The 15471-nt window shown below is 37.6% G+C and overlaps 1 protein-coding gene and 1 long non-coding RNA gene across 5 annotated transcripts; both read right to left on the bottom strand.

Moving 5' to 3' along the window:
- Window positions 1–1146: 1146 nt before the first annotated feature.
- litafd (LITAF domain containing) lies at window positions 1147–8950 on the bottom strand. 4 transcript variants are annotated; one of them, XM_083566588.1, is made up of 5 exons: window positions 8843–8950; window positions 4684–4742; window positions 3965–4072; window positions 3637–3805; window positions 1147–2666 (listed from the first exon to the last, which is right to left on the bottom strand). In XM_083566588.1, exons 2-5 carry the CDS (start codon window positions 4724–4726, stop codon window positions 2552–2554), a joined length of 435 nt encoding a protein of 144 aa, XP_083422714.1. In that variant the 5' UTR covers window positions 4727–4742; window positions 8843–8950; the 3' UTR covers window positions 1147–2551. The 4 variants fall into 4 exon arrangements, with proteins under 4 accessions (XP_083422714.1, XP_083422715.1, XP_083422716.1 ...); XM_083566589.1 differs by having other exon boundaries at window positions 4684–4743; window positions 8850–8937; XM_083566590.1 differs by having other exon boundaries at window positions 4684–4743; window positions 8859–8937.
- Window positions 2944–3630, bottom strand: LOC310740128. The gene is made up of 2 exons (XR_014537579.1): window positions 3332–3630; window positions 2944–3300 (listed from the first exon to the last, which is right to left on the bottom strand). It is a non-coding gene; the product is annotated as an uncharacterized lncRNA (long non-coding RNA).
- Window positions 8951–15471: the final 6521 nt, after the last annotated feature.

Raw genomic sequence — 15471 nt, 5'->3', positions numbered from 1 at the left:
CAGTGATCCACATCAATTGGTGGTTTTTGTGTAAAAATCCTCCCATGTCCGTATTTTAGTTTTGACCTGCATCATTTCCACCTGCTGTTTATTTACTTTTGCGAATCCGTTTTTGCAGACTGAAAACGCCATCCGAGTGTGGATAGAAGGCCCAAACCAAAAGAGAAGAAATGTATAGTTGTGGACATGTGATGTCATCCTGAATTTGTTATGCAGACGCACCGAATGCTGAAATCCACAGTTTCACACGCAGATGCATGTACACACGTTCTTAGGCTTCTGTCATTTTGTGCAACATCTCAAAATACTAGTGATTAGACTTCTGTAGAATAATGTTTAATGTTAACTTTGTAATTGGATTAAACTGATTTCAAGGTCACAGCAAGGACTAGTCTTACATAATTATTGTGAGGGGTTTTTTGTTGTTAAATCAGTGACTGCTTGGTGGTGAATCAATTAATTGTCTGCATCTAACACGGTCAGCTCTCTTTTTCCCTCTGCTTCTTCCAGGGGGTTACAGTAAAATCCAATACAAGTTCAGGTTTTTTTTTTTTTTCCCAGATTGTCGCCCAATCCAGGAGGAGACCGACTTTCAAAATCTTCTAATCATCCTTGGATTTTTTTCATTTTTGATTGAATATTTAGCTTTTTCATGGTTAGGTTTTTATATATATATATACACACACACAAGTCAAACACACAAACTAATTTAATTTCACATTCATTAAATAGAATCGATCTCCTTTTGCACAAATGCATCTCTGAGCTTCTGTCCAGCAGGAGACCTGAGTCCAAACCAGAGCACCTGGCTGAGGTGAGAAAGGATTAAAAAGGGGGAGGAGTTTGAAGTCTACACAGATGTCAATCATTGCATATTTGTTTGTTGGCTCATCTGCTGTTTTTATTGGATTTATTTGAGCGCAAAAGTTTAATTGGTCAAATAGGAAGCTTGTGTAAAATGTATTATCTGGCAGATATCTCTTTATCTCCAATGCACCACCAGAACTGTAGTGAGGTCCTGATGCTCCATTTGACATTACTGTCTTAAATCTGACTTAGAAGCCATTGAACATATGGGTGAATGGAGGGTAGGAAAGAAAAAAACAACAGGAATTAGCTGACAAAGACGACGTTCAGTCCGTAAAATTGTATACATTTTTTTTATTAAGGCAGAGATTCATGTACATCGACTTGTAGATCACAGTAGCAGAGCCTCCACATTGCAATACAAATATACCTTTAATAATAAATCCGATTTGATAAGGAGAATTATGTACAACGCACAGGGCTTTCCAATGGACTTAGTACATCTTTCTAATTTGACTAGTGTTTATTTTAAAAACGTGTGTGTGTAGGAGTGTATCGTAAATCATTTCTATAACACTTGCAGAGCCCAGAACGCCCTTGATAATAATCACACCCACAAATTCCTCTCAAAAATCCTCAAATCTCAAAATATCCAGAATTATAATATAATGATTGTTTCCTTCATATAAAACACCGGATTTATGTCTTTGTTTGATCGTGTTTGAGTCCAGAGGAACTTAAACACCCTCTGGTTGTAGATCAGCGCTTTTCCATCCAGTCCACGGCTTCGTCCCAAACCCTAGCGTTCCTGCCTGAGTCGCATCAATTAGCTTAAAGATAATCCAATAATACAAATGAACCTCGGTCAATTTTCTTTAGATGTCCTGTCAGGTTAGCTCATGTTTGCTAGCTAGCAGGCGTTAGTGACAACAATACTTAGAAATATTTACTTTTAAAATAATTTCACATTAGCACGTTTGCTAGCTAGATAGCCTTAGCAGACTATGATTTAAATCATTGACTAGTGGGAGTGAATCTTTTTACAGGTTAGCTTGAGTATGCTAGCTGGCTAACGATTTTTGTTTTGTGTTGGGTATTTTCTGTCAGATTAGCTTGTTTAGGCTGCATTTCTAAAGAAAAAGATAATCGTTTATAAGGAATAATATTTCAAAAAAATCCTGTCAGGATCGCTCCGATGAACTAAACGATTAGCATTAGCAGGAGAATCTTTTACAACAGTTGCTAATAAACTGATTATTCTGTTGGAATTTAGGATGCGTAATATATATGCAAAGATATAACTTTTTAGTCACTTTTAATCGTGATGCTGTCAATAATTTCGATTCTCTGAGGAATGTTAGCGTCCAGGATTCGTTTGTTTGCTCTGTCCAGCTCCGAAATTAAACGAACAAGAACACTGAATATCTGAAAACAGAGCGAAAAAAAAGAACCCAAGCTCGTGGAAAGCTGTGGATCAGAAAAACGCTGATCGTTCAAAAATAAAAGCCTTCTAATCTGCATGTCTGAAACGGAGTCGAAGCGACGGAGTTCCTTTACGTTGCGGTCGTGTACTGCAGTAGTGTGTTGCAGAAGGAGTAATAATTATAACAATGCATGGTAAGAGTAATAAAGTGTGCCAGTGTCCATCAGCTAATCTCATGATTACACATGATCACGTCGACTAGATGTTGATGTCAATGTTTTGTGTTTGGGTTTTATTTCCCAGCGAGGAAGTCGGCCGGGGTCAGCAACACCGCTTCTTCTCCACATGCAGGACACGGTGACACTTGGGGCAGGAGTGATAGACGTCTTTGAAGAACTTGAGGAAGAACGGCAGGAGGCAGCAGCCAATCACCAACCTGAAATTCAGTAAATATAAATGCAAATGTAATACGTATAGTGTGTATAATCACATACACAATCATAACTGTATACACTCAGAAAATCCTGATCCATTCACACACACACAGTCAATTCATTTCAATCTTTCACCAAGATGATCAAATATTGTGTACATTTTTTACATTTTTGTTGACCTACAAAAACAATAATAACAATAATTTAAAAAATGTTAAACGTTATGTTTATTCACTTGTAACTTTTTTTATAATTTTTTTATATTTAATTTATAAATTAAAATTTATTAACTTCCATTTATACTTAAATGGAAGTTAATACATTTTAATACAATTAAAATGAAGGTAAAACACTAAATGATAGTCTTTTTTTTTTCGTTTTATTTTTGTTACATTTTTAGATAAATGGACATTTGGAAAATAATGAAAATTAAACATTTAAAAAAAAAATATATATATATATATATATATATTTTTTTTTTAAGATTTTCATATTTTTCTTTTTTTTATATACATTTTTAAATGTATATATTCTTTGTGTTGTTTGCATTTTTTCATATAAATAATAATATTTTCTTTTGCATAGGACATTTGGTTTTTCTTTTGTACTTTCTTTTAATATTTAATATTTTTTTATCTCTAATTATTGACCTTTTATTTCTGAAAACTTCTATTCAGTCCACATCCTGGTATTTTCTCAGTCTCACGAGATTCATTCCTGTGATTCTGTTTATATTTAGTGACTTTTTTTAAACACATTTTTTTTCCAGCCCCAAAAAGAAAGAAAAGGCTGTTTTAATTTAACTATAAACCTGTACTAAATATTGTTTTAATACTTGTGGTAAATGTGTACATATTTAAAGAAGAGTGTTAGTGTTGATGTACTGTTATGGTACTGATGTGATATAATTCCAGTGTTTCTGTGTGTAAAACTGATAGTTTGAGTATAAATAAGTTTATTTCTCTCTCGTACCCGCACAGGATGAAGAGGAGGCACATGAGCCAGGCGTACATTCCCACTTTGTAGGTGACTTGGGTGAGCACTTGCTCCTGGCAGCTGGTGCAGGTGACCATGCCGGGGGAGCGTCCAAGCTCCGTCTCATAACTCACAAACTTGTTCTTGTCACTCGAGGTGGTCTGAGCTGCCAGAGGGGAGAAAGAAGGAAGGAAGGAAGGAAGGAAGGAAGGAAGGGAGGGAAGTGTTCAGAAGGTGAGCTGAAGTGTTGCTGAAAAGCAGACACACACACACACACACACACACACACACACACACACACACACACACACACACACTCACTCACCTGTTGAGATATGGGTCGGCACTCTGTAATCTGGATTGCCGGAAGAGCCCTTGGGGCCGAACCCCGTGTGCACCTTGTACACCTTCACGTTGTCCCCCGGGGTCTCCACTGCAAAGAACAAGGAGAGAGTCACGACATGTCATCACGACACGTGGAGGGCAACAGGAACCAAATGTGTGGAGCATCATATTTAATCATAAAGGCCATCAGAGATAATTAGACGCTCGAAATTTGTCTCGAACAAGTTGTACGGTGGTCTGAGTCCAAAGTGGTTATAGTGCGTTATAGCGTTTTCTCTTTTCTTGTGATCACGACTTCATCTTCTGATCTCGACTTAACAAAAGTTGTTTTCTCGTGATCACGACAAAATCCGCACCACAAATGTTTATGGTTATTATCCATGATGCTTCATGTAGAACATTCCTCGTGATCAGTAAACAAGAAACAACTTGGCCACGATTGGGTGAATTTTTATTATCCAATAATGCTGCTTCTAGAACATGCTCTTATGCCGAATACACGGAACAATGAAGTCGTGAGAACGAGAAAACAAGAAAGAACAAAATATAATGCATGGTGTCTTCCGTAATACTGATATCTTAGATTTTTTCTAAATTTAATTATTTTTGTTTAGGAGGAAAATCCAAAACTTAGAACCAGAAGCCACTTTTTAACTTAAAAATGTTAGGTTAAAAATGCTAAATGGTGATGATACCCACCGGGTATGATGTAGGGTGGAGGGTCTTTTATTCCGGAGCTCATTTTCTTATCTGTTTAGCTGTAAATGCAAAAGACAATCAATCAATCAATCAGTCAATCAATTAACCAATCAACAATTCAACCAATCAATCAACGTATTCATTTGGTCAGATTTTTCTCTATTATTCCTGCAACGTTTTCTTCTGCAACTTCTTTTTCCATTTTTCACTATGACATTTTAATTACTCACTGTTTCAATTCATATTTTATTTCTATATTTTATACCACATCATTTCAATCCCATCCTTCGCGTTCTTCTATTTTTCGCCACTTGCCGTTTTCTGCCCCCTGCTGGAGCTTTTATGTAATTTCCTGAAATTCTTTAGAAAAATTAATCTGAAGGTAAATATCTGATGTTATTGCCATGTTATTAAATCTCCTATTATATTATTATAGTAACCATCAGACGACACTAAATATTATTAAGTTCCCATTTTCCCATTTAATGGGAAAAGTGACTTTTCTGTACAAGGAGCAGGTGAATGTGTGGATGTCTGTGATGCTTTTCTGCCTTCAGATAAAACAAACAAACAAACAAACAAACAAACAAACAAACAAAAAAACCCTAGAAATTTATCTCGAGTTTGAAATGTTGGTTTCATCCACTAGAGGGAGCAAGTGATATCAGATTATAAACCTGCGATTTCAACATGTTCGAGTGTACGGCTCTCAGATTTTGACCACCAGAGGGCGCTAGGGGCTAATTTCAGAATAATTTCAAACTTTTTTCGGTCATAGTCCGGTTTGGTGTTTGACTGTAAACCAGAGGGGCCCAGACTTTTTCCTATAAAGGGCCAAAAAATAAATTTTGGATTATACCAAACATCATATTCAAATGAAAATCTGGGAAAATGGTTTTCCTTCATTTGTGATTTCATAATATTTATAAATAAATAAATAAATAAATAAATAAATAAGAAATGAAAATATAAAAACAAATAGAAAACGTGACCTTGTAATTTACTTAACTAATGCAGTTTTATTTTCAAAGTGCAGTGATGAGAGACATTACGGCTATCCTGTATTTTTCCAGTGTTTTTCCAAATGGGATTTTCCCCTGTTTTCTCCTGTATGGAATGCCGAGCCTAATCAAAAAAAGTCGCAAATCTGAACTAATCTTTCTGCCAGGTCACACCTTCATGAATACTAAATGTAAGTCATGTAGTCAAAATTGTATGATTTCAATCATGAATGCTTTCAAATTGAGGTTGAGTTCAGGATGAAGTTCTAGTGAGAAAAAAAATGTAGTGCCTTTAAATTGATTAATAAATAAATAAATAAAAAAACAATTTAAATACATTTTTCACTCCAGAATCCAGAGTTTAATGGTGTGTGAAATGTCTTTGGTGTTGGTTTGGATTATACTCTAGCGTGTGTGTGTGTGTGTGTGTGTGTGTGTGTGTGTGTGTGTGTGTGTGTGTGTGTGTGTGTGTGTGTAAGTTTTATATAAAATATATCCATAAAGATAACTCTCGATGATTAGGGTTCAGCGCCACCTAGCTAGCTACAGCTACAGTTCTCTCCTACGATGGTGATCGGAAATGCTTTAAGAAGTTCACATTTTAAAGAGCCAGTGAACGCCTCGTTGAGAAATCCGACTAGCCGAACCTGTCCTGGGTCAAGACGCCTGGAATGTTGCTCGGCTGCATGTCTCGCTCGACAGTTTCATTCGCTCGTCGAGAACTTCGCACATATCCGACATTCTGAGACGGTGCAGGTGGTGAGAGGGTGTTTTTATTGGCGCTGATGTACCATGAACAGTTTTCCAAGAGAAGGATTTGCATGTGGGGAAATATCTAGAATACGGTGTGGCCTTCTCAGGTAACATCATGGTCATGAAGGAGATCAAGTCAGTAACTTAAGTTCCAGAACTGCAATTAATAGGACCAGATAGATCCTCAGCTCAGCATCAGCTTTTAATAAATAAATGGTTTTATTAACATTTGTTATTATTTACAGAGATCTTTAACTGGATCTGTTTTAGTATGTAATTACTGAATCATTAGTTGATCAGTGAGTGACATCGTGGGACAAGCATATGGGCGTGTTTACACAATAACGTCTAACGTTGAGCAATTTATTCATAAACTACTGAATTAATGGCGTTAATACAGAAGCGTCATCTGCGTTAAAGTTCGCACAGGTTTTTTTGGGGTGTAACACGACTTTATACATAAACCGATCGAACACTGAGGGTGTGACGATGCGCAGGTTCGACCGCATACCTCAAGAATTCTGTCCATATACGGTGACCTTATAAAGAAGCATTATTTCCAGGCGTGTCACCTTTTTTAACACCCAACACCTTTAAGGTGTGTATCAGGGCCGTGATTCTGCTTGAGACAAGAAAAAAAAAGGTCATCTGAAGCTCACGTGACTAAGAAAAGCATTACGAGAGCCTTGTTGTTCAGGTGGTGTCTTTATCTTATCTTTAATCCACAGGTGTTTATAGTGTGGCTTTAAAAATAATAATCATTCTAGCGGTGTAAATAAACCAGGATTGGGGCTTTTCGGGACGTGTGAGTGTCTAATGTTTATAAAATTTGGAGGAGGTTCAAATAATTGTGAATAACTAATAATAAAGACAGACAATATGACAGAGAGAATTCGATCAATTCATGATCGATCAATAAAATCTCTCTCTCTCTCTCTCTCTCTCTCTCTCTCTCTCTCTCTACCCCCTGTTAATTCCCTGCATCATATCTTGAAAAATTCTTGCAATTTCGTTTAGGAACGTTGACTTCCAGCAAAAATCAGTGCTACATTTCTTCTCTCTGGCTTTAAACTAAAATTTAGATAAATTCGCTGAGAAGCTGAGGAATGGTCCAGGTATTATTTCAGCGATATTTGTTTGATATTTACATATATATGAATTTGATGTATGTCCAGCACCATGGCCAGCGACTATAGTGTTCATTTGAGTTATGAAAGAGTTCAGAATGTGGGTTATAGGATGTGTGGAGTCTCCCAAATGAATTCCATTTTCTCCAAAATGTTCACAGAAAAAAATAGGTGGATTTGATTCAATTTTGTTCTGAACTAATAAAATATAAAAGACATTTAAATGGATTGATTACAGCACTAATTGATTGTTGATTGAGGAAATCGGTGAACATTCAACCTTATTGGAAATTTAGTGAACTCTGTAGGGCACTAAAACTAAACTAAACTAAAACTAAAACTAAAACATTCGAGACATTTGAGTGCAGTAAATATTATATACAGAGAGAGAGAGAGAGAGAGAGAGAGAGAGAGAGAGAGAGCGAGAGAGAGAGAGAAAAGAAATTCAAAAGAGAGAATTTGATTTTGATGGAGAGAGAGAGAAAGAGAGAGATGAATACAAAGTGTCTATCATAATACACACACACACACACACACACACACACACACACTCACACACGTATATATTCAAATATAAAAATAGTTCCTTATCTATTGCTCTCAGAAATTATTATATTTTAATAGTTTTTATGTCTTTTTTAACATCTAGTACTCATCAGTGCAGATACACTTAATAATATTCATCACAAGCACTTTTTTATTTTTAAAGGCACTGAAACTCTAAATAACGAAACACATGAAACATTTGAGGTACGGCTTCAGGGCATGTGACCAGGCGTTCCCTGGCTTCATTGTTCTACATGTTCTTTTGTTTAAAGGTCTCTGTTGCAACCCTGTGTTTTATAAATACGATGTTAAAAAAAAGAAATCCTTTTGATTTCAAAGCCACTCAAGACCAGAACTGAGAAGAAACCCTCACGATCTCAATAACGTGTCTCCATTATGTTTCCTTTTACATTTGATATAAAATATTTCCCCTAATCTAGGATTGTTTGGGGGGGAATCAGAACGAATGATGTCGCATGTTCTGTTCATCGTCTCCCTGAGCATCTATGTGAAAGGATGTTAGGTAGATTTTTAAATGCTTCAGGAGCTCATGAGAGTTTATTCAGCAGCCCCCCCGCAAAATAATGATCTTGATATATCAACATAAATCCAATTTGAAGATGTTCTACACGACCCGATATTACTTCCAATCGTTTTTTGTACCCAATACCGAAATCAGCATGATGAACCAAAGCCTATTTAAAGTCATTTATATGATCCAGTCTGACTTACCCTGCTGCTGCTGCTGCTGCTGCTGCTGCTGCTGCTGCTGCTGCTGTCTTCAGTTGCCACTCAATCCGGTTTAGGACGAGACGTTGTGCTTTTCAGTGTCCTCCACACTCCACCCTCCTGGATGTGAACACACTTTCATACGTATTCAACTGGTCCATGAATATGCATCAGCATGAGTCAGAAAGTCCAGGCCTTTTTTTCTTTGACTTTGTTTCTCGGTAAACCTGTTTTTGTGGTGACAATGTGCCTGTACAGGTGCAGTAAGGAAACCATGGGGGTATTTGTTTGTTTTCTTGTTGTTGTTGTTTTTTTCCTCTTAAAGCCCTAAACACAATTACACAGAGCTGTACAGAATCATGGAAAAATTAAGGAGTAAAATGTATTAAGTATATGGTTAGATTTCCCTTTTTTATATAAAAATAACAAACTTTGGGGCGTACACTTAATTATGCTTGTCCCTGAACACTTCATGCCATCAAGTCGATGATGATGATGATGATGATGATGTGGAGGAATTTTACAGCACAGCAATTTTGTTCAATAATCAGGATTAGAACTGGACGTCATATTTTATTTATTTTTGATCCATTTAGAGTCACGTAATGTTAAAGCAACTGTAAACGCTCATTCAATAAGCAACTTCTCTTTCTTTTCCTCTCGTTACGTTAAAAAACTCCTCTGTCATTAAATACAAAGTGCTGAAACTGGAGACTCCTTCCATACATCTAACATAAACATCTCCTAACTGTAAAAAACTTCACCAGGCCGATATCACACACTATACGAGCTGCTGCCATAGCGAAGGAGAAAGTAGAGTACGGTAACATACAACTTTGATTTATTGTCCAAGCTGCTGTTATAGGAAATCGATCAACACCTTCTGACCAATCAGGATGCAGAATCTGACATGGGTGTGGTTTAAGAGATGAATTCCCACCTAAGATGGGCAGCGTCAGTGTGTCATTTCACAATAATTCGATCTGCAATTGTTATTCTAATGTCGAAATCGTTACCTGTTTCACACCCAGACTTCTTTAAAGCTGACTGTTATCGGGCGATTTGCCAAATTTTTGTGGACACCTTTCAACAGTAAAAGATCTGGGAGTTATTTTAGAGCAACTTGTCTTTTAAAAATCATATCAACCATGTTACAAAAAGAGCTTCTTCCACCTTAGAAATATTGCTAAGCTAATAAACATGTTGTTTATATCTGACGCAGAGAAGCTCGTCCATGCGTTCATGACCTCCAGACTGGACTATTGTAATGCATTACTAGGTGGATGTCCTGCATCATTAATAAACAAGCTACAGTTTGTCCAGAATGCAGCAGTCAGAGTTCTCACAAGGTGGAGAAAATATCACCATATAACCCCGATCTTCTCATCCCTACACTGGCTTCCTGTTAAGATTCAAATCCACTACAAACTACTGCTTCTTACCTACAAAACACTAAATAATTTATCTCCATGTTTCTCTCCAGTCTTCTAACACGCTACAATCCGTCACGCTCCTTCAGATCTCAAAACTCTGGGCTTCTAGTAGTTCCTAGAATAGCAAACTCCATTAAAGGTGGTAGAACATTCTCACATTTAGCTCCTAAACTCTGGAATAGTCTTCCTGACAGTGTTCGGGGCTCAGACACACTCTCCCAGTTTAAGTGCAGATAAAAGACGTATGTTTTTAGCGAGTTCTACACATAACACACATCACATCATAACCTTGTGCTCCAGAACATCTGATCACATCACATCATCAACTTGTGCTGTTAATATCATGAACAGCAGCTACGCTAATTCCTCTCCACTGCTTCTCTTTCTCTCCCCATCCTGAGACATCCTGAGGTTGCTCCAGTTCCAGTCACGTCCCACCTCATGAAGATTGTGGACCTTTAAAGAAGTAGAAGCCGAACTCACAAACATCCCGAACCATCTAGAGACGTACCAGAGCCAATTGGATCCCACATGAAGTGGGATGTTTGAAGCCTCTGGCATAGAGAAGCTGGTGTTGGAGCTGTGATGATCTCAAATGTTGAGATATTTAATGAGTTGCTCAGTAGCTCCTAGTTTTATAACCATAATGACTGTATAAGACTGTAGAAAGATCATCACTCATAATCACACACTCCAGTACTCATGTTAGTTCTCACTCTCCAGTGTTCTGTATTGTTTAAAGACTATAATCAAACTCTTGATGTCACCCAGATGAGGATGAGGTTCTGCTTTTGAGTCTGGTTCCTCTCAAGGTTTCTTCCTCATAACATCTAAGGGAGTTTATCCTTCACCACAATCACCATGGCTGCTCATCAGGGATAAACACACATCATTCACCTTCACTGTTAAAATTCTGTAAAGCTGCTTTGAGACGATGTCTGTTGTGAAAAGCGCAATAGAAATAAACTTGACTTGACACCTGATCATAAGATTGGTATGTTGTTGTTTTTTTAACATCCCATTTCATTTAATGTTATAGTAACCTTCACACTTCTAAAGATTTAAGCAGAGATTTGTGTAAGATCCATTCAGTCACAAAACCATTAGTAAAGTCATCTACTGATGCAAGTGAGCAGGTGAGGAGGTCAGCGTTCACTTTCTTCATCATGAGCTCTATAACAGGAGATCTTCCACATCTTTCAACCCATGCATCTTCATGGAGCTGGCTTCATGCACAGTGGTGTTGTCATGCTGGAACAGGTTTGGGGCTCCCAGTTCAATTGAAGGAAAATGTTCATGCTGCAGCTTCTAAGGACATCCTGTATAAATGTGTGGCTCTTGTGTGGGTACAGTTTGAGGAAGAACCGCATATGACTGGAAAATTCATGTGTCCCAATATACATATTCTTTACAGTCATCAGCATCAGATATGAGTGTGGATTCACCTTTTTCACCAGAACCATTAACAGAAGCTTCAGCGACTGCAGAGTTATTTTCATGATCACATTCATTCTGATGCATCATCAGTTCCACAGCAGCAGCTCCAGTAAGCTATTAATAGAAAAAAAAAAATGAAGAGAAGAGAGGAGAAGAGCATTAACTACATTTTCTTTATTTTATTTTAAATAGTGAAAGGGAAAGTTTATAGGACTGTGGTGAGACCTGAGATGTTGTAGGTTTAGAGACAGTGGCATTGAGTAAAAGACAGGAGGTGGAGCTGGAGGTAGCAGAGCTGAAGATGTTGAGATGTTTCTTGGGAGTGACAATGATGGACGAGATTGAGATGGTTTGGACATGTGAAGAGGAGGGACATGGGGTATATCGGTAGAAGAATGCTGAGGATGGAGCCACCAGGAAGGAGGTAAAGAGGAAGACCAAGGAGGAGGTTTATGGATGTGGTGAGGGAAGACATGCAGGTAGTTGGGTTGAAAAAGGCAGATGTAGAGGACAGGGGGGTATGGAGACGGATGATCCCCCTGAAGAAGTTTTAATTTCTTTTTTTTTTTTTTTTAAGACTCGCAATCCTGCTGCATTGTTCATTCACCATCTCCATTCAGGACTTTGTGTAAGGGGTCACATGACATCACATCACATCACATTCCACATGGATATCTCATCACGTCATATGGTATCACATCACATGAAATCCCATCCTATAACATTACATGGTATCAAATCACGTTATATGACATGCCATCACATTACATCCCATCACATCTCACACCTTTTTACCTCCTTTGTTGGTTTACTTCAATTCAGAAGTGACTGGAATGTGAGGGAAAGTCAGACAGAGATTAGCACAGACCGAAAACCCAATCACACACACACACACACACACACACACACACACACAAACATACACACACACACACACACACATACACACACACACACTAGAGCTGACACACCTTTTTGCACAGTTGATCCTGCCCTACAGCATTCCCCAGGTCATAACCAAATCTCTCTCAGTTTCACATGCCCAAAACATCTGCTCATCAGCCATCAGAGGATCTGTGAGTGTGTGTGTGTGTGTGTGTGTGTGTGTGTGTGTGTGTGTGTGTGTGTGTGTGTGAGTGTGTGTGTGTGTGTGTGTGTGTGTGTGTGTGTGTGTGTGGTGTATTTATTACCAGCTCTGACGTGACACTTCTGAATATTTCACTTGATTTCCATGTTTTTTTTGTCCATGGGATTTTATCTGTAATGTGTGAGTGCATGAGAAATGGTGAATTTAAGTGAACATCATGTGAACGATACACGATCATGTGACAAAGATAAAAATAAATAAAAATGCACGACGAGTAAACAATTAACTAAAAAATAAGTAAAAAAAAAAAAAAATTTAAGAAACCAAAAAAAGTAGTGAGGAATTGCATTTGAGAAAAACTGCATGCATCATTCCTATGTACAAAGAAATTAAAATAATGATAAAAAAAATGAAAACGTGTGGAAAAATGAACAGGAAATTAAATGTATAAGACACGAAAAGAAAAACACACTAAATACATGTGGCAAAATTTTTTACAGTGAAAAAGCAAAAAAAGGTATAATATGACCTAATGACTTAAATTAATCTAATAAATAAAATGTATAAAAATAGTAAAAAATTGACATGCAAAAGTAAAAAGAATTGTGCAAAATACCATGTAGAATAAAACCTATGTGATCTCTCAGTGAAAAAGTAAATCAGCAGAAAGTGTGAGGAAAAAACACATTGAAATCAAATTGGATTAAAAACCCATACATTTGCTTTTTTTTTTTTTTCATGTGAATTGTTTATTTTTTGGGAAAGCTGGCGTGGCCCATCACTTGTCTTTTGAGCGTTTTTTGGTGTCATCTGAAGAACATGTGTAACATCATTCCTCCTGCTGGAGATCCTGCACACAAAAGCTGCCGTGAAAATAAATTGTCGGAAAGTCACACGTTTTTAAAACCCTGGTTACACCCTTTGAGCGAGAAACACACTTCACTCACAGACATAAATCGACGCCCATAAAATTATAAACTCAACAATTCTATATACATTTTTGCAATTTTCTTATTCTGTTTATAGTAATTACATTTACAGATGTTGTCCTGGAGCTCACAAGTTCCTATGAAAATCGCAGGAGGTTTATCAGCTTGAAGATGGCTGTAGTATAAACATAAGGCGAACAAGTAGGTGATTGTGGGCTATGGGATGTCTGGAGGTGAACCTTCATTACTTCAGAACATCAGGAGTATAAACATATGACATCTAAGTAGCTTCTTGTGAGTTTCAGAAGTGGGAACTTGTAGTCTTCAGAACACCAGGAATGTAAAATTGTGGCCTACGAGTTGATGGTTTGGAGCAGAAGTAAATGATTATGCACCTAAGAATATAAGGAGTAGGACCTGATTTGCTTTAGACTGTTGGAATGTTGGAACTTGGTGCCTACAAGAAGCTGCCATGATGGCAGATGTGGGTGATTGTGGGTTTCAGGATGGCAGGAGAAGGAACTTCATTACTTCAGAATGCGTATGACATCCAAGTCTTGTAGTGTTCAGAACATCAGGAGTACCTACAGACATAGGTATTTGTGGGTCTCAGGAAGGCAGGAGAAGGAGTTCATTTGCTTCTGGATGTCAGGATTTGAAGCTTGTGGGCTTCAGGATGACAAGAATTGAAACTTGTTTGCTTTGGGCTTGTTAGGAGAAGAAGATGGTGCTCTTCAGCATGGCAGGAGTTACAGGACGTGTGCATTGTACTTATTTAATTGGTTACATCTTACTTATTTAGTGAAATCCTTTATTAGCATGTGTTTTAAGGAATCTCAAGTGATTTAAAGTCAGAGTCTTTGAGGGTCCAGAGATTTGACACAAAACCTCATGGTGCAGACACTGGTACAGCAGCTCCAATACAATGCATTTCAGAATCTTAATTACTTTCAGATTATTATTACTTCTTTATCCAATAAGGACTATTTATTATTTACTATACACTCAATGATACACTCTGTGTGTGTGTGTGTGTGTGTGTGTGTGTGTGTGTGTGTGTGTGTGTGTGTGTGTGTGTGTGTGTGTGTGTGTGGTTTAGAGAGTGAGGAATGTGGACAGCTCCTGAGGCATCCTCCTATACTTTACCCCTGACCTGTTTTTGTTCCCCTTATAGCCGTGCATAGTCTGTTTATTCTGTCCATCCAGCTTTAATTCCTTTTACTCACCACATTCCTTATATGGTCAACATTTCCTGCTCTCATTTTCAGTTAGTCTTTTGCTTTTTGCCGCTGTCTTGCAGATTTAAACCCTTTATAACATATACCAGAAGATGAATGTCTCAAATCTGAGTCCAGAATATAACATTGACACTGCAGTCTTTCTAAAAGTGTTTGAGACGGCGGGAATTTGTGTCTTTTTTTTTCCACGTTTATCTACTGTCAAAAATGCGGTCTGGCATTTCCACGTAAGTGTAAATATTTGGGTGTGGTTTTGGGTGTGCTTCATCTGTACAGTACGGAGGCTGCAGCATGCAGGCCCGGAAGAAAACGCTTGACCTCTACGCAATGCATGGTCATCATCATTATCTTCATCAGCATCAAGTTTTAAAAAAATTCACAAGTCGCTGAAAATGATAAACGAAGAAATTATACACTTTGAATATGTTCGAACAAAGAGGCTCCTGTGTGGGAGGCTGAAGAGACTGGACGAGCAGGTTTCCGCTTGGAAACTAATCACATTCGTCCT

The sequence above is a fragment of the Silurus aristotelis genome, assembly GCF_946808225.1.
Source record: "Silurus aristotelis genome assembly, chromosome: 17".
Taxonomy (NCBI): Eukaryota; Metazoa; Chordata; class Actinopteri; order Siluriformes; family Siluridae; genus Silurus; species Silurus aristotelis.
The sequence above is the reverse complement of the archived record's forward strand: the minus strand, read 5'-3'. Positions and strand labels throughout refer to the sequence as shown.